This window comes from Cebidichthys violaceus, unplaced genomic scaffold, assembly GCF_023349555.1.
Source record: "Cebidichthys violaceus isolate CVI_PGR_0920_01 unplaced genomic scaffold, fCebVio1.0.p SCAF_73, whole genome shotgun sequence".
In the NCBI taxonomy this organism is placed as follows: Eukaryota; Metazoa; Chordata; class Actinopteri; order Perciformes; family Stichaeidae; genus Cebidichthys; species Cebidichthys violaceus.
The window spans coordinates 167,501-195,281 of NW_027176957.1; the positions used below are offsets into that span (position 1 = coordinate 167,501).

The following is a 27,781-nucleotide window of genomic DNA, read 5'->3' on the forward strand; positions in this document are numbered from 1 at the left end:
CCTTGACTTGAGCATTCAGGTATGAACGGTTGTCTCAAAGATGTTGGAGCATATTTGAACACTTGCTATGGGTGCAACGGATCACATGACTTGGTTCCGTTTGTGTCACGGTTTTGATTGGATCAGCAGAAAAAAGCTGATCAGCTGATACTTCTGTATCTCCTTCTGGACGGCAGCAGGATGAACAGCTTGTGTCTGGCTGGGTTTTCTCTTTTAATATCCTCTCATAGCTCTTCGCAGGCACCTCATGTCACCAATATCACTGCTGGTACCAACCACGTTCTGTAGAACCCACATACACATCTCATAACAGTTTTGTATGATTTCTGTTGCTTCTCTGTAATAGTTAACAAGAGCTTAGCTCGGGACATTTCACCTGATTAAGTGTCCATAAGACATACAGCGTTTATGAGCTTTCTTCACCAGCATGGAGATGGGAGAGGACCATGTCAGCTTGTTTTTGATGCTGATAGGAACTTTAAACTCTTCTCTCGCTCCACCTCAGCTCCACTGATGTAGACACGGTTGTGAGTCTTCACCTCCTTTATTCTTCACCTCCTTTATTCTTCAGCTCCTTGGTTTTACTGACGTTGAGCAGCAGGTAGTTCTCTGAGCAACCAGTCTGAAGAGTTCTCTTATTTCTTATTTCATTCACAGTTTACAGCTTGTAGGTAAATGTTTTGCTCCTTTATTGTTGACAACCAATCAACGAGAAGTTTGTAAAAGATGGTCATATATGGAAATGTCAAAACAGACAACCAGCATGAGATATCGTTTTAATTTAAGATGCCGGACTTTGAGTCAAACCACAACTATATGCTAAATATGCTTCCATATGTGTGTATGTGGTTTTATTTGCTGGCCCACATCCTGTGCTAATCGGTTGATCTTTCACAGCGTTGGTGTTTTAACAGAAAGTAGCCGGAGCTACAGATGACGATTCACCATCTAAGATTGTTTCAGAGGTTTATTTTCATTTAATACACTGACATAACGCATTAAAAGCAGTTAGTTTCAAAGAAACACAAATATATAATTTTTGGTTTATTTATTTTAGGAAACATGCAGTTTTTTTGAATGAACATTTTGGAAACAATGAAATCAGAGTACCTGCACTAAGAGCAATAAGCTACATGTTTTTAGGTAATTATCATAAATAAATGTGTTTTTATTGCATCAGTAATGCAATAAAAACACATTTATTTATGCGCCCCTCAGTGTAGTTATTTAATAACTTCTTCTTCCCACACCTAAGACATTAAGATTAAACATAATAGTCATGTTACATGTTTTATATTTCGTGTGTAATCTGATATAATATGCACTTTTACTTTCACAGCGCTTGAATCAAACACAACGGTTGATTTGCGCTGATGAACCGTGATTGGCTAACGCGCATGTCAATTCAACGCGGGGGCGAGGCGACGCTCGGACTTCCTTCACGTCTATTGGTTCACTGTACCTCTCCATCAAAACGCGCTGATGCGATTGGGCCAAATCACCTTTAAAGCGGGCTTCCTCATCAACGCGCTCCAATCGCACTCTATCAACCACCCCATTGGTTCTCCGTGACGTCGATCACGCCCTTTTCTCTGTTCTCATTGGCTGCTCCGTTTCAAGTGGGCGGAGACTTTCCCCGGAAAAAGTGCGTTTCCTTGTCTGTCATATTGCGAAGCTAGCTAGTTAGCACGTCGCTATCTGCAGCAGCACCACAACACGACGCCTCTGTGATTATTACTTATTATTATTATTGATATACTATGAGTACGGACCTGCTGTCTGATCTGGACACGCGCTTCTTCGCTGATAACCTCCTGACAAGCGAAGACTGGGGTGAGTTCACGTATCGAGCCTTTACAACGGTAAACAGACGCGCATCTTTAAAGCGATGCTAAGCTAACGGATGCTCGTCTTGAGCCAACAGCCGTTGAAACGAAGCTGAGGCGTTTAAAGCGATTCAATATCCTCCTTTTAAATCCTCCTTTATTCACATTACAGGTTTCATGTGGTAACGAAGGTGAATTAGTGGTGCGCGTGTGTGTGTGTGTGTGTGTGTGTGTGTGTGTGTGTGTGTGTGTGTGTGTGTGTGTGTGTGTGTGTGTGTGTGTGTGTGTGCAGCGTGTGTGTGTGTGTGTGTGTGCAGCGTGTGTGTGTGCAGCGTGTGTGTGTGTGTGTGGGTGTGTGTGTGTGCGCAGTGTGTACACTTCCTCAGTCAGAGGACCCGGATGTGTTAGTTCATCTCTTGTGGGTGGAGGCGTGAAATCGCACGTTCTTCTTCTTCTTCTTCTTCTTCTTCTTCTTCGTAAAACACGCTGTTGTCCTACTGTTGACGTGTTTCTAGTTTAAGCTCGTTGTCATGATGTAATATGGATCATAAGAGGTGTTATTATGGGCTGCATCTTAAAGTACATGTTGTAGTTTTGGCCAGTTTACTACAAGTTTTTAATCCACCAGGTACGAGCCATATGGTGTGTACTAGTACACGTATGTTAATGAGACACGCAGTTAAGCATCCAACCAGAAGTACACACTTATGTACATAATATAACATATAAATACACTATATATATTGTGTTAGCAGTATAAACTGTGTGTGTGTATTTATTGTGCTTTATACAGAATTATTGTAGTACAGCAGCAGGTATTTTTAGGCATTACAGAGGAACAATAAATACTCAGTATTAGTATATAGAATACACAATAAGGCGTATTCCCTGACATATGAAGATACTGGAGGTCAGTATGAATGAGAAGCTGCTCGTTGTAAAGATGGGACATGTTTGATGAAGAGGATGTTTTGTTTGTGTGATTGTTATTTTAATGAGTGAGGCAGCGTGATGATGTTGAATCATAAACATCTGTATTATCCAGGCTGTGTTCAGACTCACTACATCTCATCCTAAAAGCTCTATTATATTTATCTTATTGATAATATTGTAAATATTATTACGTGAGAATCAATTAGAGGCAGAAGTGAAAATAACCACCAGCTTTTTTAATTTTAATTATCATAATTTTCTGTGTCAATATTTTATTCTAACAAATATTTTCTGAGTTTACACCTTCGTGACATAAAAAGCTAATTTTTAAAATATTTTTTCAATCATAAAATATTTTGTATGTGATGTATTTCCTTTTTTATAATTAATTTATAATTATTTTATTTTATTACCTGCAGCGTCTAAGACTCTGTTTTTGTGTCGTCTGTTATTTCATTATTACCGATTGAATATTTATTCATCTTTGAAAACTGTTAATTTTAGATTATTATTGATATAAAAAACATAAATTTCAGATTATATTTTCTTAGATTTTGATGTGATTTTATTTAAAAATTGTAGTTGGTAGAGCTGCAGCTAATGCTTATTTTCATGATCGACTAATAAAATATCAAAAGATTTTTTTTAAATTGCCTAACGCCAGACGTGACGTCATCATTTTTACTTAAAAATCTAAAAAATATTCAGTTTACCATAAAATATGAAGAGTAAAAACATAAAATCCGTTACATTTGAGGAGCTGGTTTTGCTTCATGAATGACTTTAAACAGATGAATAAATGATCAAACGAGTAATTAATCGACTGATGGAACACGATGTTTGAGTTCAATACGCTTCAACTAATCATTTAGTTATTAATAAACTGAATGAATGTCTTTTACAGTCTTAAACTTCATATATAATTTAACTTGTTTATTTCTTCTTTAAACAGATGTGTCCTGATCTGAATCTTGATTATTATATTTTAATTATTTTCTTTTTACAGCAGCTTATGTTCAGAGAACCGTAATCAATGAAGAAGAGCAGCAACAATTATTCAATTAATAAAATTAATCGACATCTTTTTTTTAATTTTTATTTCTAGTTTTTATACTTTTTTACGCAAAAAAAGTCTAAATGTAAATGTGTGACTGTTGTTGTTTGAATCTGACAGCATTGTGGGCTCTCTTCCCTTCCCGTGCATATTAATATATGATATGATATGATATGATATGATATTAGCATTGTTCTCTGTGTTCTCCGCTCAGATGCCTGTCTGTACCAGTGTGAGAGCATGGAGGAGGGAGAGGACGCCGACTTCAGCCGGGGGACGAAATACGAGCCGACGGTACGGAGACAAAGAAAAGAAAAGAGGTTTCTGCTTTATCGACCGAGAGTGAAACCGAAGAACACCAACGCTCAGCTTCACTCGGTCTCACATTCATAATCACACCTAGTTATGTTCTAAAGAGCTCACACTTCAGATCGTTGTAGTTTAGTTATAACAGCTGTTCTAAAAGGATCACCACCGTCACAAAAACAGATAAAAACATCAAGATATCATCGTTCTACTGGTTTATAGTCGTCTATTTTGGTTTTTATATATATATATATATATATATATATATATATATCTCAAATGAACAAGAAATACAATATTGTACTTTTAGTGTAAACGGCTCATAATTCATCTCTAATATCTATTTAATATTCATGTGAAAACATCTTCAAACTACTGGATTTTTTTTTTTACCGAAACTATATTTTACAGATTACACGTGAACACATCACGATAACGTTATAATTCACTGAGCAGAGCCTGAAGGCATCATAGTGTAACTGAAGTGAACCTCCGTTGGTTAGCCGTTAGCGGTGCTGCTAACGTTACTAGCTCTCCTCCTGTTGGTCTGAACACTGATTGACTGTTTCATTGTAAACGACCAGAGATCAGAGCATCAGGTATCGTTATTATAATAAACTACATTAACTGTTTGTTTCTTTATCCATAAAGAAAGTCCATATTCTTCTATATGTTATTATTTATTTATTAACACATCAGAGTCTCTCGTTCACATTCTGTCACCAACAAAATCATCTTCAGTTCAGATGATCAAACTCAATGTTATATACACACACCTACACACACACACCTATACACCTACACACACACACACACACACACACACACACACACACACACACACACACACCTATACACCTACACACACCTATATACACACACACACACACACACACACACACACACACACACACACACACACACACACACACACACACACACACACCTATACACCTACACACACCTATACACACACACACACACACCTATACACCTACACACACACACACACACACACCTATACACCTACACACACCTATACACCCACACACACACACACACACACACACACACACACACCTATACACCTACACACACACACACACACACACACACACACACCTATACACCTACACACACACACACACACACCTATACACCCACACACACACACACACACACACACACCTATACACCTACACACACACACACACACACACACACACACACACACACACACACACACCTATACACCTACACACACCTATACACCCACACACACACACACACACACCTATACACCCACACACACACCTATACACCTACACACACACACACACCTATACACCTACACACACACACACACACACACACACCTATACACCTACACACACACCTATACACCTACACACACACACACACACACACACACACACACACACACCTATACACCTACACACACACACACACACACACCTATACACCTACACACACACACACACACACACACACACACACACACACACACACACACCTATACACCTACACACACACACACACCTATACACCTACACACACACACACACACACACACACACCTATACACTTACACACACACACACACACACACCTATACACCTACACACACACACACACACCTATACACCTACACACACACCTACACACACACACCTATACACCTACACACACACACACACACACCTATACACCTACACACACACACACACACACCTACACACACCTACACACACACCTACACACACACACCTATACACCTACACACACACCTACACACACACACCTATACACCTACACTCACACACACCTACACACACACACACACACACACACACACACACACACACACCTATACACCTACACTCACACACACCTACACACACACACACACACCTACACACACACACCTACACACCTATACACCTACACACATACACCTACACTCACACACACCTACACACCTATACACACACACACACCTACACACACACACACACACACCTATACACCTACACACACACACCTATACACCTACACACACACCTATACACCTACACACACACACACCTATACACCTACACACACACACACCTACACACACACACACACCTATACACCTACACACACACCTACACACACACACCTATACACCTACACTCACACACACCTACACACACACACACACACACACCTATACAACTACACACACACACACACACCTATACACCTACACACACACACCTACACACACACCTATACACCTACACACACACCTATACACCTACACTCACACACACACCTACACACCTATACACCCACACACACACACCTATACACCTACACACACCTACACACACACACACACACCTATACACCTACACACACACACACACACACACACACACACACCTATACACCTACACACACACACACACACACACACCTATACACCTACACTCACACACACACTTACACACACCTATACACACCTACACACACACAGTCTAAATCTAATTTCCCATCCCCCCCTTCACAGTTTGACAACGACCTCGTGCTCACCCTCGATCCTGACAACCCCACGTCGCCGTGGCAACACCTTGACAACAACCTTCTCACAGGTGAGAACCGGACAGTAACAACAAACTGAACACACCTGAGGCCTCAGAGACGCCTCGTCCTCCAACAACAACATTAATTCAAGTCTCTAAGTTCATGAAGGGTCATGTGTTTCTCATGTAAATTTTGATGTACTTCATGAATTGTTTTATTATTTATATATATATATATATATATATATATATATATATACATTAATAATAATATAAAACCTTGTCTTGATGTTTCTTCCTGTTTTTTTTCTCTGAAGGAGAAACTCCTGTGATCAAAAGTGAAATGACCATCACTCAGCCGTTACCTGTGGAAATGTGTAAGCACACGCACACACGCACACACACACACACACACACACACACACACACACACACACACGTTACTGGTTCATGTGTTTGTTTGTGTTTCTAGTGTTCAAGGTGAAAGCCGAGCCTCCTTCTCCTGCTTCCTCACTCGGGTCCGACTGCTCTTCTTTGTCACCAGACCCACAGGTGTGTTTACAAAGTAAAATACACTGTGTGTGTGTGTGTGTGTGTGTGTGTGTGTGTGTGTGTGTGTGTGTGTGTGTGTGTGTGTTTTACTTTTAATAACGTATGAAGGTGAGTGTGATTCATGCAAATACAAGTATTGTATTTAATGGGACTCTTTGAAGATATTTGCAGCTGTTTATTTTGTTGTTCTCTGTCTCAACACATCCTGATGGTCTTTCACATTAAAAGCCTTCCTATAACGGGGAAAAGCTGCAAGACCTTTAGTGTGAAAATACTGGTGTTGAGTTAAGTTCTTACATCGAAGATGTAAACAAACCGTATACTGAATTTATCAAGACAACAATAAAACACAGAGGAGCTTTAAATTTGCATTAATTTAATATATTAAACTGTTTATTATTATTATTATTATTATTATTATTTGAGAATTTGTTTCCCCAAAATGTCAAAGTAGTTGAACACGATGATAATAATAATAACAATCTCCTCATCCAGATCACCATTAAAGGTGAAAACCCTCCGACTCCTCCCTACATGTACGGAGACGTTCTGTCTCCCCCGCTGGGCTCCATGGAGATCACCGTGGCAACGTCATCCGTACCACAGACGCAGACGAGGTTGACGACACCGATCCCGTCAGTCGTCAGTGGACTACAGACGCAGACCGTCAGTGGACTACAGACGCAGACCTCCGGTGGGTTCAGACGATGACGTCATGTTTATGGAAACTTGTATTCAAATCATTTCACAGAGCAGTTTAAAATGACTCTAAAGTTTAAAGTGACTCTAAAGTTTAAAGTGACTCTAAAGTGTAAAATGACTCTAAAGTGTAAAATGACTCTAAAGTTTAAAGTGACTCTAAAGTTTAAAGTGACTCTAAAGTGTAAAATGACTCTAAAGTGTAAAATGACTCTAAAGTTTAAAATGACTCTAAAGTGTAAAATGATTCTAAAGTTTAAAATGACTCTAAAGTGTAAAATGATTCTAAAGTGTAAAGTGACTCTAAAGTGTAAAATTACTCTCAAGTTTAAATTGACTCTAAAGTGTAAAATGACTCTAAAGTTTAAAATGACTCTAAAGTGTAAAATGACTCTAAAGTTTAAAATGACTCTAAAGTGTAAAGTGACTCTAAAGTGTAAAATGACTCTAAAGTGTAAAATGACTCTAAAGTGTAAAATGACTCTAAAGTGTAAAATTACTCTAAAATGTGTAAAATGACTCTAAAGTTTAAAATGACTCTAAAGTCTAAAATTACTCTAAAATGTGTAAAATGACTCTAAAGTTTAAAATGACTCTAAAGTGTAAAATGACTCTAAAGTCTAAAATTACTCTAAAATGTGTAAAATGACTCTAAAGTTTAAAGTGACTCTAAAGTTTAAAATTACTCTAAAGTGTAAAATTACTCTCAAGTTTAAAGTCACTCTAAAGTTGAATTTCTGTCTCCTGAAGTTCTTCCGGGTCCGGCCACACTGAAGACCTCCATCCTGAGCACCAAGCCCCCCATCCAGCCCAGACCGGTCTGTGTCGCCACCATCCCCGTCACGCAGACCTCCACACCGGCCAAGACCCTCATCCTGCAGGGCCTCCCCTCCATGGACCAGAGCAGACCTGGTGAACACACTTTGTGATTGACGTCTGAATTCATTTACTTTATATAAGAATCAGAGAACTGATGACGCGTCTCTCTGCTGTCCCTCCTCCTCCTCCTCCTCCTCCTCCTCCTCCTCCTCCTCCTCCTCCTCCTCCTCCTCCACTCCCTCTTCCTCTTCTTCCCTGTCTCCTCCTCTTCCTCTTCTTCATCCTCCTTCCTCTTCTTCCTCGTCCTCTTCTTATTCCCCCTCCTCTTTCCACTCCTCTTCCTCCTCTTCTTCCTCCTCCTCCTCCTCCAGTGGTCTTGTCTCAGTCGGTGTGTCTCTCTTCGTCTCCGACCATCGTGAAGATGGAGCCCGTATCTCCCAGCATGCCTCAGCACTGCTCCAGCCCCACGGCTCCGCCCACCAGCAAACCCATCGTCCCAGCGACGGCGGCTTTACCCGGCAACAACTCCAACGACATCGACGTGAGTAGAACCTGGATGAACGACGACGTGCACCGTCGGACATGTTGGATCGTTACGAAGGAAACTAAATATTAGGACATGTGATTCTCCGTTTGGGTTTTCGTGCTCGTGGAGGAGCAACAGTTAGCATGTAGCATGTAGCATGAAGCATGAAGCATGTTCATACAGCCTGGTCCATCACTCAGAGGTCTCGTATCCACGGCTGTAGACCTTCAGACCTTCAGCCCCGTGTGGATCGGCAGGTGTGCTGCTGTTGGTGTTCATGCTAAGCTAGTTTAGCGTGCAGAGTGTTGTTCTTCCGTGGTGGGCGTGTCAGACAGCAGGTCAACGCAGTGGCTCCGCTGAGGGAACGTTACGTTTCCTCAACTAGTCCCATTCAAACGCGTCGTTCTGCTCCTGAGCCTGGTACTGAACGGTTCAATGCGTGTGATGTCACAGCCCTCCTGTTAGTATCAGATCACAGTGTTTAGACCCACGAACCCATCTTTACTCAAAATACAAGGTGAGTGAGTTTTCACTTTCAGGACACTTGTTAGATGTTTTAGATGTTCATCTCTCTGCTTCTGCTGAGCTTCTTCGGTGTTGAGTCGTGTTTCTACAGAAAACTCAGCAAGTTCCACAAGTTGTTGCAGCTCTTTGTCGTTCACCTCTTTCACGAGTGATGAAGTGATAAAAGCACCAGTAGGGTTGTGGAGGTTGGTTTGAGGTGTTTTGCTGCTTCACTTTGTTTGACGCTTTTAATGACTTCAGTCACTGGAGCTGCAGCAACACGTCTGAACGGTTTAGGTTTAACATCACACCGACTCCTCTTCTATCAGCTGATAGATAGATAGATAGATAGATAGATAGATAGATAGATAGATAGATAGATAGATAGATAGATAGATAGATAGATAGATAGATAGATAGATAGATAAGAGTCTCATAGATAGATAGATAGATAGATAGATAGATAGATAGATAGATAGATAGATAAGAGTCTCATAGATAGATAGATAGATAGATAGATAGATAAGAGTCTCATAGATAGATAGATAGATAGATAGATAGATAAGAGTCTCATAGATAGATAGATAGATAGATAGATAGATAGATAAGAGTCTCATAGATAGATAGATAGATAGATAGATAAGAGTCTCATAGATAGATAGATAAGAGTCTCATAGATAGATAGATAGATAGATAGATAAGAGTCTCATAGATAGATAGATAGATAGATAAGAGTCTCATAGATAGATAGATAGATAGATAGATAGATAGATAAGAGTCTCATAGATAGATAGATAGATAGATAGATAGATAAGAGTCTCATAGATAGATAGATAGATAGATAGATAGATAAGAGTCTCATATATCTGATGATGTCATTCACCTGTTGAACCTTTTGTTTTCTCTCCTCTTCCTGTCTTTGTATCCTTCTCCTCCTTATTTTCTGCTCCTCCTTTCTTTCTTTCCATCATTTCTTATTCACTCGACCCGACATCTTCCTCCTCCTCATTATCATCATCATCCTCCTTTTGTCTGTAAAACTCCCTCTCCTCTGGGCTATTTCCATCTCTTCCTCTTTATCCTTCCTCCCCTTTCTCCCTTCCCAATGCTCCTCCTCCTCTTTCTCCTCCTCCTCCTCCTTTATTCCTCTTTATGCTTCCTCCCTTTTCTCTCCTCCTCCTCTTCTTCCTCGTCCTCCTCCTCCTCCTCCTCCTCCTCCTCCTCCTCCTCCTCCTCTTCTTCCTCCTCCTTTATTCCTCTTTATCCTTCACTACCTTCCCTTCCTCCTCCTCCTCCTCATCTTCTTATTCCTCTTTATCCTTCCTCCCTTTTCTCCCTTTCCTTTACTTACTCTTCCTCCTCCTCCTCCTCCTCCTCCTCCTCCTTTATTCCTCTTTATCCTTCCTCCCTTTACTTCCTCCTCCTCCTCCTCCTCCTCCTCTTCTTCCTCCCTTTACTTCCTCCTCCTCCTCCTCCTCCTCCTCCTCCTCCTCCTCCTCTTCTTCCTCCTCCCGGTGCAGATGAAGGTGCTGAAGCGGCAGCAACGGATGATAAAGAACCGGGAGTCGGCCTGCCAGTCCAGGAAGAAGAAGAAGGAGTACCTCCAGAACCTGGAGGCTCAGCTCAGGGAGGCGCAGCAGGAGAACGAACGCCTCCGCCGGGAGAACCAGGCGCTGAGGGAGAGACTGGCCGGGAAAGAGGTGAGGGAGGAGAGGAGAGGGAGAGAGGGAGAGAGGGAGAGAGAGTAGCTCAGTTGCTAAAGTTGAGGCGTAGTTTCTCAGCATGTCAGAGATGATTTCATAGATAAAGTTAAAGAGTGAAGGCTGAATCAACAGAGACTCATCATTCATCTTTAATCAGTTCCTCTAGTCCGCCTCACTTCTAGAGTCACTGATTTTAATATGTTTCATATTCATATTCATGCTGCAGGGTGATCCGCTTTTAGGTGTGTTTATCGTTGGCCCATCGGTGTCGTAGAAGTTGAATCAGGAGGAAGTCTCTCTACTTCTCAAGTCCTTCTAGAGTGTGGAAAGGAGAAAACACTCCTGCTGACTCAGCAGGTTTACAGTTCAGCTGAACCTCGGTTAACAACAAACAGGTTAAACACGAGGAAACAGGTCTTCAGAGAGACGAAGATCCACAACCCTAAAACACGTTACAAAGAGAAACCCAAAAAACCTGAAACTGATATGCAAATTATGAATATTTCTGTATTCTTCTTGAGTTGAATGCAGACGCAAGAACAGCGTAGTAGTGAAGTGAAGTTTCTTTCTTTCTGCATAATGTTCTCTTCAGATTCAGTGTTAGTTTGTGAGCTTCATGAGTTTCTCTCTCTTGTGTTTCAGGGCAGCGACTCAGCGAGCAACAAGAGGGCCGTGTGCGTCATGGCCGTCCTGCTGTTCATGACGTTCAGCTTCGGACCCGTCAGGTAACCGGAACACTTTGACCAAAGTCCTGAACCTCCGGACTCACAGACTCTCTGACTCTCTGACTCACTGACTCTCTGACTCTCTGAATCACTGAATCTCTGACTCTCTGACTCACTAACTCTCTGACTCTGTGAATCACTGACTCTCTGAATCTCTGACTCTCTGACTCTCTGACTCACTGACTCTCTGACTCACTGAATCACTGACTCTCTGACTCTCTGACTCTCTGACTCACTAACTCTCTGACTCTGTGAATCACTGACTCTCTGAATCTCTGACTCTCTGAATCACTGACTCACTGACTCTCTGACTCTCTGACTCTGTGAATCACTGACTCTCTGACTCACGGACCCACTGATTCTCTGACTCTCTTAAAGTCTGAGGGTTTAGTTCTGTCAACTCATCGAGTGTTTGAGTCTCTCTCTGACATTTTGATCCTTTATGAACCCTTTCCTTACGTCAGCATTAGATGCTGACTTGGCCTGAGGGAATTACCCACAATTCATAGCAATGTGACGTTAAACACGAGGTAACCAGTGGACGCATGGAGACGTAAACAAAGAGGACGGCTCAGTGTGTTCATATTAAAGTTACTCATAAACATTAAGGGTGAAAGGTATTTATTCATCAAGTATTAGATTTAGTTATTGAAGCTGTTTTGAACTTTCTTTCCTCAGTAAACGGATATGAACCGTAAAGTGACTGACAACATGAACTAAATGTCACCTTCATGAATACTGATATGGATTAGTATTTAAATAACACAAACCCTGAATGTGACTCAGTGAACACTAAGGTGTGTCTGAGCGCTCTCACTTCTTCGTCCCGCAGCATCTCAGACGGGAAGCTGTCGGGCCTCCAGGACGGCGTGGTGACGTACACGGGACGACGGCTGCTGGAGATCGAGCAACAGCAACAACAACAGCAACAGGAACGGCAGCAACAGCAACAGCAACCTCCGAGCAGAGTGGAGGACAGAACGGAGACGGAGGAGGACGCAGGAGACGAAGCTGCAGAGTCCTATCAGTTCAGGTGAGGAGAACCCGACGGAGTAAAGGAGGAGTTTCACTTATTGATTCACTTCCTCAGCAGGAAAAGACAAGAGGAAAGGAAAAGAAAGACAGATAATGAAGAAAGAAAGGAGGGAGTGAGAAAAGGAAAGATGGGAGGAAAGGAAAAGAAAGAAGGATGAAAGGAAAAAGAGAAATCAGGGAGGAAACTGCTGTGAGCTCACACTTCAGTAGATGATCTTTTGTCTTTCCTTTCTTTCCATCCCCTCTTCCATCTTTCCCTGTTGTCTTTTTTCCCTTCCTTCTTTCCTTTCCTTTCTTCCTAGGAACCTGAGTGATGTGTTCAGTGACATGAAGGATCTGGTTCTTCAGGACATCGATCGTTACTTCAGCTCTTCAGACTGCAGACAGTTCAACCGCTCAGAGTCTCTCAGGTCAGTCACTCATCTTTAATACATCTTTATATATATTTATACATATGAATACATATTTATATGTATTACATATAAATATTTATATGAGTGTGTGTCCTCTTCTGGTCCTTCTTCATCTCCTCCTCATCCCCCTGCTTCTCTTCATATAACTAAACAAATTAATTAGTTTTTTATCCTTTATCCCCTCTTTTTTTCCATCCTTCATTCTTTCCTCCCTTGTTTCCTTTCTCCCTTCTTTCCATCCTCCCTTGTTTCCTTTCTCCCTTCTTTCAAACCTTCATTCTTTCTTACCTTTCTCCCTTCCTTCTTATATTCTTCCCTCTTTCTTTTCTCTCATCTCCCCTGTTCCCTTCTTTCCTTCCTTCATTCCTTTTTTCCTTCCTTTTTCCCCTTCTACCTTCTGTCTGTTTCTTTACTGAGGGTTTTTTAGATATTGTGTGAACTTTGTCACACTGGATACAGGAAGTCACATCACAGTTTCCTGTCAGTTTAAAGTCTCCTTCTTTCTCCTCTTGTTCTACAGACTAGCAGACGAGTTGAGAGGTTGGGTCCAACGACACCAGATCGACAGGAAGAAGTCTGGAGGAAAACCCAAAGTCGCCAAGAAAGCCAAGATCGCCCAGGTTCAGTAGAAACTTCTTCTTCTTCTTCTTCTTGTTAATTCTTCTTCTTCATAATGCTTCTTCTTCTTAATGCTTTTTCTTCTTCTTCTTAATGCTTCTTTTTCTTCTTCTTCTTAATGCTTCTTCTTCTTCTTCTTCTTCTACTTAATGCTTCTTCTTCTTCTTCTTCTTCTTCTTCTTCTACTTAATGCTTCTTCTTCTTCTACTTAATGCTTCTTCTTCTTCTTCTTCTACTTAATGCTTCTTCTTCTTCTTCTTCTTCTACTTAATGCTTCTTCTTAATGCTGCTTCTTCTTCTTCTGCTTCTTCTTAATGCTTCTTCTTCTTCTTCTGCTTCTTCTTAATGCTTCTTCTTCTTCTTCTTCTTAATGCGTCTTCTTCTTCTTCTTCTGCTTCTTCTTAAGGCTTCTTCTTTATATTAACTGTCCTTCCATCTCGTTTTTGTTTGTTGCAGAAAGCTCAGCTGAGGAAGACGAACTTCTCCAGATATCTTCCGATCCAGGCTCACCGCTCCATAGAAAGGTTCAGTTCCTCACAAACGTTTATGAGTCAAGACGTTTCTGTAGTTTCTCCTGTGAGGAGTTCATTCAGGCTGTTAACATGCAAAGCTTTGTGAAACTGAAAGTGTGTTTATAGACGTACTGAAAGTACGCCAGTGAGTTTCTGTCAGCTGGGTGAAGACAAGAAAAGTAGCTTTACTATAAAACATAAATGAGCTAATAACTGATATTTAATTGTTTTATCAAAGATGAAAACAAGAACTACAGCTGATAGTAACATCAAAATATCTCTCAACATCTTCACGTCTGAATATTTTGGTGGCGTCAGTCTTTTATTTTGTAGTAAGACTCAATAACGACCCTGAACTTCCTGTTTCCTGTCTGCAGTCAGCTGCAGGTGCTTCCTGGTCCTGAGGTCACTTACAGCGACTTCCTAGACGCCATCGACCGCAGAGAGGACACTTTCTACGTGGTCTCCTTCAGACGGGTACGAAACATTGAAGGGTTCCACTGTAATATACTCTTAGAACATTTAAATATGCAGATATTCACAGTTCATCCATCGGTTTTCTTTAGATTCATCTTAATAAACTTGGTTTTGCTTGAAAATGACTGCACCACCCTGTAGTTTAAATCTTTCTTTCATCTGAACACTCATGTTTATGTGTTTATAGTCATGTTTGTTGATGGATTCAGGTCCTAATCTTCACATTTAAATATTAAATGTCCTACAAAACCAACGTCTCCCGACTCTGTAGACCGTGGAGACGGGAGTAGGAGCTAGCGCTAATGCTAATCACTAGCATACACATATGCCAGCCTCGCATGTAAACTCAAATTCACCAATATTTGTAAGAGTTTATACAGTTTCCATCACTATAAAAGACCCTTTACACCACTCTTCAATAACCATAATCATAACAATAGTCAGCGTCCTAGCGATTAGCTAGTAGCAATTAGCGGTAACTATTAGCATAAGCTAATTGAAACAGTGACAGCCATCATGAACGGTTATTTTAAAACCGGTAAAGTTCGGCTGCATGTTAAAGTAACGTAGACCAAACCTGGCAGCTCAATGTGGTGCTTTTTAATGTTCTGTAACTGTAGCATGAAATCGTGGTGGAACTAGCAAGCTAACTAGCTTGCTTGCTAACTAGCTCGCTTGCTAACTGGTTTACTATCATGGTGGAGAAACTTCAGCCAAAACTCTTTTAAAAGGTTTAGTTCCTCTCGATGAACGTGACCCGTCAGTGATTCTGTCTTTTGAAAGCGGGATAGTTGAACCTGGTCCGTGTCTCTCTACAGGATCACCTGTTGCTGCCGGCCATCAGCCACAATAAAACCAGCCGACCGAAGATGTCTCTGGTGATGCCGGCCATGTCTGTGAACGGTGAGTCTCAATATCAATCTGTACTGTCAGCTTCTTTTTGTTTCCAGATATACCAAAACTACAAGCTGCTGCAGCTCCTCTGAGATGTATATAAACTACATGAATGACAACCAGCTTCATAAACAACAAAACATTCTCAAAGATAGTTGAGAAATGTACTTTTGAAATACAGAACAAAGCTTTAAATTAGATTGAAACTTAAAAGTAAAGTTAGCTGCTCTGATAATGTCACACTTTGGTTGAACCATCAGAACAAAAGTTATTCAAAAGTTGTTAAAAATATCTTCTTTAAATAGGAGATACGTCAACTACAACTCCCAAGATGCACTTCAGCAAGAAGCATCCAGTCACTGACGATTCTGTTTACGACTTGAAGCTAAAAAAAAAAATGACACAAAGTGGAAACTTTATTAAACATTTTACTGTTAAAGTCGGTTCATTTTCATGAGAGCAGCTGAGGCTCATGGGTAATGTAGTGTTAATGCCTAACTGACCAAACCCCCCCTCCCTCAGAGAGCCTCTATAACTCCTCTCATGGCTACGAGATGATGATGCAGGTCGACTGTGAGGTCATGGACACCCGCATCGTCCCCATCAAGTCCTCCGCCGTCCCGCCGTCTCTCCGCGACCCGCCTCCCCCTCCCCCCTCCTCCCCCCACCACCACCACCACCACCACCACGGAAACCACACCTCGCTGCGAGGGCGCCACCACCACCACCACTCGACTCAGAGGCAACCTTTACCCGCCCGCCCACGGACAGACGAATATCTAATCAGCCAATCAGAAGGGGTCTGAGGGAAGGTTGAAGGTTTGACGTTGAGTCTTTAAAACAACGTCTTCATCGTCTTCATCATCGACAGGTAACACTCACACAGGTACACACAGGTAACGCTCTCTGGAAAAGCTCCTGCAGTTTTTCTGGAAACAGAAAAAGTTGAGAAAAACGTCCACGAAAAACCTGCAAATCACTAATTCAAAATGGCCGACAGAGCGATAGAAACTCGACTCTCTGTGGAAGATAATATTCTAATATATATATATGTATATGAATATATTTCTAGACGTCGGGTGCAGACCCGGCAGCACAACGCACTTAGAAAATGAATCCTGCGTTTTAATATTTAATTGTGAAAGTGTACAGTTTGAATGACGCGCGGAGGACAGGAAGTGGCTGTGATTGGTCCGGCAGAGCGGCACAGTCACACCGTCAGAAACTTTAAACACTCACCTGATGTTCTAAATGTGTTGATCAGCAATAAACCCCGTTTGTGTTAAAGTTGTGGCCGTGCAGCGCCAGCAGGGCGGTCGTGAGGTCACTTCCTGTTGTCCTTGACACTACTGACCGTTTCTGAGGAGGTGGCGTTTGTTCGTTCGTGTCGTCGTGACTCTCGCTTGTTGTCGGTTTTCGGCGCGTGACGCTGGATCTTAACGTTAGCTGGAAGAACATACAAGGAACGTATAGCAACATATCAATATTCATCGATATCAGTGATTATTGTGACTAAGACGTCCTGTTTGTAAAGCCAACTCAGAGTCACAGCTTCTACCGACACATTAGGGGTCAGCTGCTGTTGATCCAACAGCTGAAACATCAAAAAGAAGCTCACACCATCGTTGTTGTTGTTGTTGTTGTTGTTGTTGTTGTTGTTGTTGTTGTTGTTGTTGTTGTTGTTGTTGTTGTTGTTGTTGTTGTTGTTGTTGTTGTTGTTGTTATTATTATTATTATTATTATTATTATTATTATTATTATTATTATTATCACGCTGAAGGTGAAACAAAGCCGTCGATTGATTAATCAGTTAATTGTCATTTTTCAACCCTAAATGGCCCAAAAAAATGACAAACATGTGGAGACTTTGCTGCTTTTCCTGGTCATTTATCATCCAAAGTGTAATATATTTAAAAGGAATCTTCAGTTATTATAATAATCTCTGATTCATTAAGAATAAATCTGCTTAGGAACCATAAAAACATCTTTTTGGAAGTGAGAATGGTCACGTTTTTATGTTTCCTTCAGCTTCACAGTGATCAGTGACGGTAGTTCATACATCCACAGGTACACTGATAACACATCCTTCAAAGGTGCCAAAAAGCCCAAATAGAACCAACTAGCAACAGATCAAAGTTTACTGACTATAGATGTTAAAACATGAATAATACTCCAGACTAAACGTAAGATCCGGCTTCATGTGGCGTCCGTCAGATTCTAGAGTTTGTGTTTTATATAAAAATCATGTTTTTGTGTTGAATGGGTTATTTAATGGTTGTAAATATCCGTGTTTCCTTCTGTAGATATTTCTCTTTGTTTTTGTCACCTTTTTTATATTTTTGTATTTCTTTGTCTTTTCATCTTTTGACAACAAAAATAATAATAATAAACAAAAAAAAGGAGTAAAAGTTTCTATAATGAAGCGACTCGGAGGGTGGGAACAGACGGCTGGTGTTGACTTTTATATTCAGTTCATGGGATGAACTCAGGATGTTCTGTCTGTTTATAACACGTTTATGGAAATATCAACAGGTTTTTTACTGTACAGTTAACTTTCATTAAGCTTCAGCTTTTAGTTTGAAAATAAACCATCAGAGAAGATCATGAAAACACAATCTTCTTCTTTTACTTGTAAAATAAAGTTTGTACAAAATGTCTCAAACATTTAACACTTCCTGTTTTACAAATCTTTCTCATTTTATTTTTTTTTCAAACAAAAAGTCTGTTTTCTAATCTTGTTTTTTGTGGTTTTTTTCCTCTAACAACTTAAAAAGAGTCACTCCAACAGTTTTACACAGATCATTTTCCTCGGCATCATGGGAAATGTAGGCTCAGAATATCTCCGCGGCACTTATTTCTTCTACTCTTGTTATTTCTGTGTGTCTCTTTAACTTGGAGGAGAAAACACTAAATTGTTGGACTGGCCCTTTTAAGAGCGAAACATGAAACACAAAGTCTGACAATCACAGAAATAAAAACTTTACATTCACATATTTTACTTTCAGAAAAAGAACTTCCTGAATATTTTGTATTTGATAATAAAACGTGAAAAATCAAGATTCAGTAAAATAAAATAAAAGTTTATTATTTTTAATCTTAATTGTTGTTTTTACATAAATAAATCGGCACAGAACTGATTTGTAGTTTGGACTCTTTTGATTTTACAGATGAGATGTAAACACGTTACATTTTGATCTGAACGACGCTAGCTGTTTCCCTCCGTTTCCAGTCTTTATGCTAAGCTAGGCTAAGCAGCACTGTTCCTTTACTACTACTGACTTTAAACTCTTATTTCTGGCTCTGGTCTTTCATTTTCATGTTTTATTTGTGGAGCTCTTTGTCGTCTTCGTTGTCCCGCTGAACTGCAAGTCTGGAAAAAATATATAAATATGATTTTTTAGTTTTTGTCATTTTTTTATACTGATTGATTGAATTTGTTACTTTTTGTGTAAAGAAATGTAAAGATAAAAAAAGTGGACAAGAGGCAGATGTTCTATCGAAAACATCTGTTGTATAAATAATTCTCCTCTGGTCGGTGGTTTTTAACTGTTTTTACTTCCTGTTTAAGGCATTGGTTATTATTATAAATTTATTTTCACTTATTTTCCTCAATGAATCAAATTTGTTTGGGTCATAAAATGTCCAAAAATATTGATAAAAGTGAATTAATATTGTTTAGAAGACGAAGCGAATGAACAGTGAATCTGAAGAAAATGACCAAATATCAAAGTAGTTGCAGATTCATTTTCAAATAATTTAAGTGATTATCATTTACATACTTCATTCCTTAAATCTGATATTTCTGAAATCATAACTGTGTTTAATTGTGACGTTTGAGGAAGAATTTGAGTTAAAAACCACCGAGTCCAGAAATCACTCTTTTATTAATTCGTTTTTTTAAAAGGATTTCCCCACACACACACACACACACACACACACACACTGTGGTAACGATGTAAATACAATATATATATATATATATATATATATATATATATATATATATACATACATACATACATACATACATACATACATACATACATACATACAGTCCGCTACTTTTGTTGTCCTTTTTATTATTTAAATATGTAAATACATCTTTCTAATTCCACGACTCGTCTGAACTTCTGTCTTTTATTGTTTGTAGGAAACGAAGTGTTTGAGTTTGATAAAGATTTAATAAAGTAAATAAGATCTCCTATTTGCTTGTTGAGTTCAATCATTAACGAGTTTATCTGTTAAATAATCCGTTTGTCTTTAATGACGTCGATCAGCTGATCATCACTGATAAACAGGATTGTGTGAAGGAGGACTGGTCAATAACTTTATTAAATCTATGTATATGTGAGCTCACAGGTACGCTGTGTTGAATACACACACTGTATTTATTCATCATCGTGTTGGGCTCTCCCTACATTTACCTGGCAGTTGGTACGTTCCAGTTTGGTTGAGAAGATAAAAGAAGCAGAGAGACAAGGTTTCAGTTTTGTCTTTTTCTTAATAAATAAAATCCTTAATTAACAATATGCTGAATTGTGTGTTAGCAGTGTAATCACTAACATACAGATGACTATCACTGGGTTACTTTTACACCCAACATAAACTTACCAACATGATTGTTCTGAGGCAGCTTCTGCACTCATAACGAGCTCCTTCTTTCTGTGATTTCAAAGCACATTTATTGACGTTTATTCACTTATTTCTGAAGCAAATTTGATGACAAACTCTCCAGTGATTCTCTCAGAACAACAATCGCCGACCTCCTTAAAACCGAAACTCATTTGAAGAGAGACCACAGGACCAGCTGCAGACCCCCTCGGCCCTCGGGTGATCCGTCCCTTCGTCTTAATGGTGGAGCTGTAAACGTTTCAGGCTCTTAAAGCTCAATGAGTTGCTGTAGGATAAAGTTCAGAGTCGTAAAAAGCAGTCGTTGTTGTTGCAGGTTAACAACCGGCCCTGAGGAGATGTGGGGGGGGGGGGGCACTAACACACCTCATCTGAACACACAGGTGTTCTTCACCTGAGGGGGAAGCATTGAGTGTGTCCTGTTTCACCTCTCAGACTCACATTTGAATATTACAAAACATCTTTGAAACCTTTTTAAAAATGTAGAAGTAGCCATTTGTAGTGTGTTATAGAGGAAACTCTACCGCTTTAACATGAAAAAGGTTTCTACAGTTTAAACATTGTTATTCTACGCTCAGCACCCCATCATGACAGCAACAACAGGATTTTTAGGATTGTTTTCAAATGTGTGTGAGAAACCTGAAATATGACTGAAGCATTCGACTCTTTAGATTCAGCTTCACTCGTTTCTTCACCTTCATTGGAGTCCGTCTGGGATCAGTCAGCTGGTCGGACCTGATTTGAAACGACCACAAACCTGTTTGAAGGTCTCACAGTAGACAAAGCAACCCGGCAACCATCGTACGTCTCCGAAAACCTGAATGTTGACATTGCTCAACCAAAAATCAACAAAACTACTTTAAGACGTTTTGAACTAACGTAAATCTTTTACGTTAAGATTCAGGTTTGTGTACATATAACATAAATGGAGTAAATAAATAACTGCCCTGAGCAGACTTTATTAAGCAGCTTCACATAAACATAAAGACAAAGACCTTTAGCTTCACATGGGACACGAACAACGATCTGCTGGGTAAAAAACGTGACAACGTGACAACGTAACAACGTAACAATGTGACAACGTAACAAGGTAATGCAACAGCGTAACGTGAGTAAATAACCACCATGAGCAGACTTTCTTACTCGGTTACGTAACAAGCGTGAAGTCAACGTTTACTTTTAGTTTCACATGGGACACAAACAGCCGTCTCCTTGGTGAAAGACAGTCACAACGTAACAACGTAACGCAATGTAAGTCAATTTATAACAATGTTTACTTCTAGTTTCAAATAGCACAGGAACGAGGGTCTCCTGGGTGAAAGTCCTGTGTTTGTGTCACCCTTAGTCTTTTCTCTAACTGTCATACTCTCTATTGAACCACATGGCTTCAGTTGCTCCGTATACTACGTCACTCTCTGACCGATGCAACAACGTTCACGTTCAACTGATTTATTTTCAGAATCCAAGATATTATCCTCCTCCATTCTTCAGTGGAAGATGTTTGGGAACAACTCCTTCTTGAGTTGCCTTGGTGAGAGAAAAGGAAGAAAGAAGAACCTGATCTATATCTATCTATATACAGTATATCTATAGATATATATATAGATATAGATATATCTGTATCAGCTAGAGGGCGACGTAGCTCTGCACACAGACTACATCATCCTGCTTCTGGAAACTGATGGAAAAGACGTCAGCAAAATTGTGTTAAACACAGACAGACACACATATATTTATATATATATATATATACAGTATATACACATGTATGTCTGTACTATGATACAAGAGAAAACGACGTAGCCACAGGGATAGAAACGAGAAGTATCACAGTTCTTCACTGTCACCATTAAAATGTCAAAAGACAAAATAATTTACTTCAGAATTTATTAAGAAATCTAGAGATGGAAGAAACACGCAGCAAACCGTGTGCCAGAGAAACTCATCAACAAGTTGATTTCTAATCCTCAGCATGATATCATACCGTGTGTGTGTGTGTGTGTGTGTGTGTGTGTGTGTGTGTGTGGATGAGCTCATCACTGTCTGGTTTCATAGCTCTGTATTAGTGGTGGTTTTCCTCTTCAGCAGCTTTTAAATCTGCATCTGATGACAGACTCTCTCTCTCTTTCTCTGACGCTCTTCGTCTTCTTCTTCGTCTTCTTCAAAGACAAAACCATGGAGCTAACACACTTTTTTAATTGTTCAAGTTGACATCTTGACAGCTGATTTCAGGACGATGTGTGTGAACTTCGTGTGTCGATGCAAACTAAGAAATGAGACATCGGAGAGAAGAGAGCAGTTGAGCAAAACGTGTCTGTAAATGCAGATTTAAGCAACTCTTCTTTCTCTATCTGTTGAACCTGGAAGTAAAGTGAAACTCTGGATTATTATTCTCGTAGTTCGGACCATCAGCTCACACAAACCACAGGCAGTAAGACTAAAAGTAAGACAGACAGTGAGGCACCTTTCCACCGCTAGTGGCTTAGATATGTTTGTATTTTGGTGAATTAGCCCCATTAACAGTATGCTGAATTAGTCGCTAGCAGTACCCTCCTGTGTACACACAACTATCACTGGAGTACTTTTATACTGAAGAAAACTTAAAAACGTGACGACTCTCAGGCGAGGTCTGCACTTCTAAAAAGAGATTTATGGACGTATAGTTGTCGTCATTTCAACTACAAATGTCGACCTCATGGTGGCGCTAGAGGAAGAGTCAAGCGATCCCCGTCGTCAGTAGGAAACATCCTCTGGGGATCGTGCACGGCCGTACAACACCTCATGGCAGTTCATCCCGTCGCTTCAGTCCCCGCCCACAGCGTTTGATTGACAGGTGAACTCTGGGAAGTGAAGTCCAGACGGACCGCAGCAACGAGCCGAGAGCTTTAAATAAAAGACAGACGGCTCTTTAACACCTGTCCGTCTCTCTCTTTACAACTCTTTCCAGTCATTATCTTACTGCTGCAGACTCCAACGCTTTTGATCTCATGCTACACACACACACACACACACACACACACACACACACACACACACACACACACACACTCATCATAAGACTGTGAAATGACCTGAAAGACATTTATGTGAAACCTCACAAAGAAAAGATCCAGACACACGTTTTCCCAGACAGATATGATGAGAGTGTGTGTGTGTGTGTGTGTGTGTGTGTGTGTGTGTGTGTGTGTGTGTGTGTGTGTGTGTGTGTGTGTGTGTGTGTGTGTGAAATGAAAATGAAATGTCTCTTTTCTAACATTGTTGTTGTTAAATTCAGGTCATATAAATTAGGATAAATCTTGTGTTGTTGTTTTTATTTGCGAGTAAACAAAACAAATCTATATAAGTTCAAAGTCGTCAAAGTTGATTTTTATGTCAGCTGAAAAAATACAATTCCACATTTAATATGAACGATAACAAATGTAATAAATGTTCACTTCATTATGTAATAAACAGCCTGCATTTTGTAATAAAATAATAAATATTGAAGCGTTTATTACACAATGAGAGTTGCATTATGTAACAACCAACCATGTCTTCATTCATAAATATTGTTATAACACATTTATTTTATGCATTCGAGCTTAAATCACACAGACTAACTTTAGTTCAGAAGATCAGTAGATTATCTTTCTTTCCCTAAAACTGGTTAGTTATTATATTGTGTAATGTCATAATTTATTACAAAATGTATTAAATATTCCTTTCAAGCTGTTTATTACAAAATGCAGTTATTAAATAGAGAAGTTTATCTTCAGATTAATAGTTTATATGTTGGTGTCAAATATAATCCTGAAAGGTAGCAAACACTCGTCTGGTGTCTCTACGGTGATCCGCTATGAAGAACATTCACCACCAAACATGGAGAATGAAGCATTAAACAGAGCCGTGAGATGTTAGTGAGGAGTAGAACACATCAGCAGGTGGTCCAGTATCTAGTGTCCAGATATCAACATGTACCCAGAGTCACCAGATGATCCAGTTCATGAACACAACGTCAAGCACCAGGAAGAGACTCGGAGGTTTCTCTTTATCCAACAGCTTCCAGCCGTAGACGCCACCGGTGTTTAGGTTTAACCGGCGACCGAGTTAACTGGTGACTCTCAGAGACGTCACTTTTGCTCGTTACACAAAAAGAACACGTAGGTGTCTGTTTTATCAACGGCAGCCTTTTATGGACGCATTCGGCCGAGAGTCACCAGTCAACACGGTCACCGGTTAGACTGAAGCGCACGTTGAACTTGAGTTGGAAATTTAGATTCTGACAAACAGAACGCGCAACAAGCAGACATCTTAATGCTCTTAACAGTTTTAATTCAACGTTCTACGACGTCTGCTTTGAAAACGTCTATGAATCAAGTCGGCAGGTCTGCCTCCACCCCGCTACGTCATTTCATAAAGAAGCGTTGGAGGCATTTCTAGCCGAGGATAGCCGTCGTAGCAGCTTTTTAACGTTCCTCTCGACCTCCTCGGAGCTTGTAAGTCCTCGGTTTTCATCCCTCAGGAGGTCCAGATTTACAGCAGCGTGTCTCAGTTACAGCGTCAGATTTAGGAGGTTTGGTGTCGACGGCCAAGAAGCTCCCGTAAAGAGAAAGAAACAGGAAACACAGAGGAGAGTTAAAGCTGCAACAACAGCAGAAACCAGAACGTCATTTGACGTTCTGTCAGAGGATGACATTAGACTCTGTGAAACACTGCTGCACCATCAGCACCATCAGCCCACATGTTGAAGAACACAATTAATGAGCCCACGCACTCTCCGTTAAACCTCTGTAATTGCTGTTTATTGTTTTAAACATGCTGGTAATTAGGAGAATTATCTGTTTATGAACCGTCACGGAAATAACTAGGACTCCGAGGTTTTAGCAGATTACCTCATAGGAGGCAGTCTGCCTGTATTTATATATATATATATATATATATATATACACACACACACACACACACACACACACACACACACACACACACACACACACACACACACACACACAGTATGTGTGAGAAGTAGAGTACAGAATGTGTATGTGGAGATATTTTCCGCTATAAACACACTGCAGTTTCACTAAACGGACGATAAACATCCAGACTTTGACAGCGTTCCAGATAAACGTGATGAGAGCTGCCGTTGTTAGAACATTTACATTTGTATTTATTTATTCATGTTGTTGTCTCGATGACGAGGGAAAATACACAGAGTTACAGATGCTAATACTTCCTCATGTGTGAAGTGAACCTTCAGTCTCCAGACGGAGCTGAGAGACGTCTGAGGTGATGTCACTCGAGTCAGCGTCTGATGACGACTTAAAGTTTAAAAATGAATCAAATCTCAAGGAGAGGAACTCTTATTCCTTCAAAACGAGTTTGTTTTGTAAGACTGACGGTTCCTTTAAGAACCCTTTTAATCCAGAGAACCCTGGATTAAAACAGTATTTAGATAAAACCCTTTGAATATAAAAGGGTTCTCAGTAGAACGCCCTGGGTGGGTTCTAATTGAAACCATTCGAATATAAAAGGGTTCTCGGTAGAACGCCCTGGGTGGTTTGTTGTTAACACCTTTAAAAGGTGGAAAGGTTCTGGATAGAACTTCTAGAGAGTATTCTGGGTGGAACCATTACACCAAAAAAGGGTTCTCTTTAGAACCTCTCATAAAGGGGCTCTGGGTGGAATCTTTCACAGACAGTTTTAGGTAGAACCCTCTGAAAGTGTTTCAGGTGGAACCTTTATAAAAGGTTCCACCTGGAATCATAAGGGTTCTCCTATACAGACAAGCTGAAGAACCCGCTGTGGTTCTCGTTAGCACCTTTGCTTCTGTGTTCCCACCAAAGTGAAGCGGACGTCCACACCGTTACTACGAGCACAACACACCAGAATCTCAGACTCAAACGATTTGTCCGAGTTGCATTGTGGGTAACGTAGGCACCAGGTTTGGACGAGGAAGAAGAATGTGTGGAATAATAAAAAAAGATCTCTTTGATTCTGCTGCATCGATTCTGATCTTTTGTTAAAACTGTCCACCACGAGAACGACGACGTGCTCCTTAAAATGAATAACGATCAAACGTTCTTCCACTTTGTGTCCTGAAGCAGAATAAATGAAAGTAGTTAACATCACAGTGAGACGCTGCTGCAGGAAACTCTCCGTCGTTACGAAGCAGAGAACGGTTTGTCTTCTCCTGAATAAGAAGGCTTTTATGGTGTTTTTGTGTTTCTCTGCTCTCACATGAGAAACTCATCAGCGGACTTGAACTCCAACAACAAGTCAGCGTCCTGCCGAGTCGCTCTTCAGTGTTTCCAACAGAACCTCACTTCATCACATACAAACCCACGATGAACACGTTCTCAGTACAGAAGTAGTAGTACTGCACATTTAACCGTCCGATTGTAGTTATTTCTTTTACTCTGTTTGAGGTTTACCAGTAACCCAGTGAAGACTCTTTACACTCAACACTTTTTATCTTTACTGCAGAACTCCAGCAGCTGAGTTTGTTCGCAGCTTGACACCAAAGGGGGGACAGTTTGATCCTGGACCCGGACCTGGACCTGGACCTCCTCAAACCAGCTGACAATGTGACGTTTCCTTCCGACCTGGACATAGACATGTGGGAATATAATTGTAGCAGCAGTGAAAAGGGTCAGAAGGTTGATAATGTGGAAACCTTTGATGTTTTTATGGAGATCACTCAGATGTCTGACCTGCTGCTGAAAGAAAAAGACAACAAGGATGTTTTGGGTTGAGACAAAGAGACAGAGTCAGAACAACATCATCACAGTTCTTCTGCAGGAGATGGAACCTGCTTCCCAACATCAAGCCACTCAGTGACTCTCAGCTCGTCCTCTGTCTATTCTGACCCACAATGCACAGCGGCTTTATGAGCAAGAGGATCAAAGTTCAATGTTATGACGAAGAAGTATCCGTTGATGCATATTACATGAAACAGTACTAGAAGAAAGAAGAAAAAGTATGCGACA

General features: G+C 40.4%; 1 protein-coding gene across 1 annotated transcript; it reads left to right on the forward strand.

The window, feature by feature from the left end:
- Positions 1 to 1,688: 1,688 nt before the first annotated feature.
- atf6b (activating transcription factor 6 beta) lies at positions 1,689 to 20,388 on the forward strand. The gene is given in 18 exon segments (XM_068736856.1): positions 1,689 to 1,833; positions 4,028 to 4,107; positions 6,695 to 6,776; positions 7,025 to 7,084; positions 7,180 to 7,259; positions 7,755 to 7,953; positions 8,709 to 8,870; positions 9,149 to 9,318; positions 11,328 to 11,507; positions 12,153 to 12,235; positions 13,068 to 13,268; positions 13,573 to 13,680; positions 14,204 to 14,303; positions 14,758 to 14,825; positions 15,191 to 15,290; positions 16,109 to 16,193; positions 16,707 to 16,825; positions 16,827 to 20,388. Coding segments are annotated over 18 exon segments (2,091 nt in total). The 5' UTR covers positions 1,689 to 1,760; the 3' UTR covers positions 16,968 to 20,388.
- Positions 20,389 to 27,781: the final 7,393 nt, after the last annotated feature.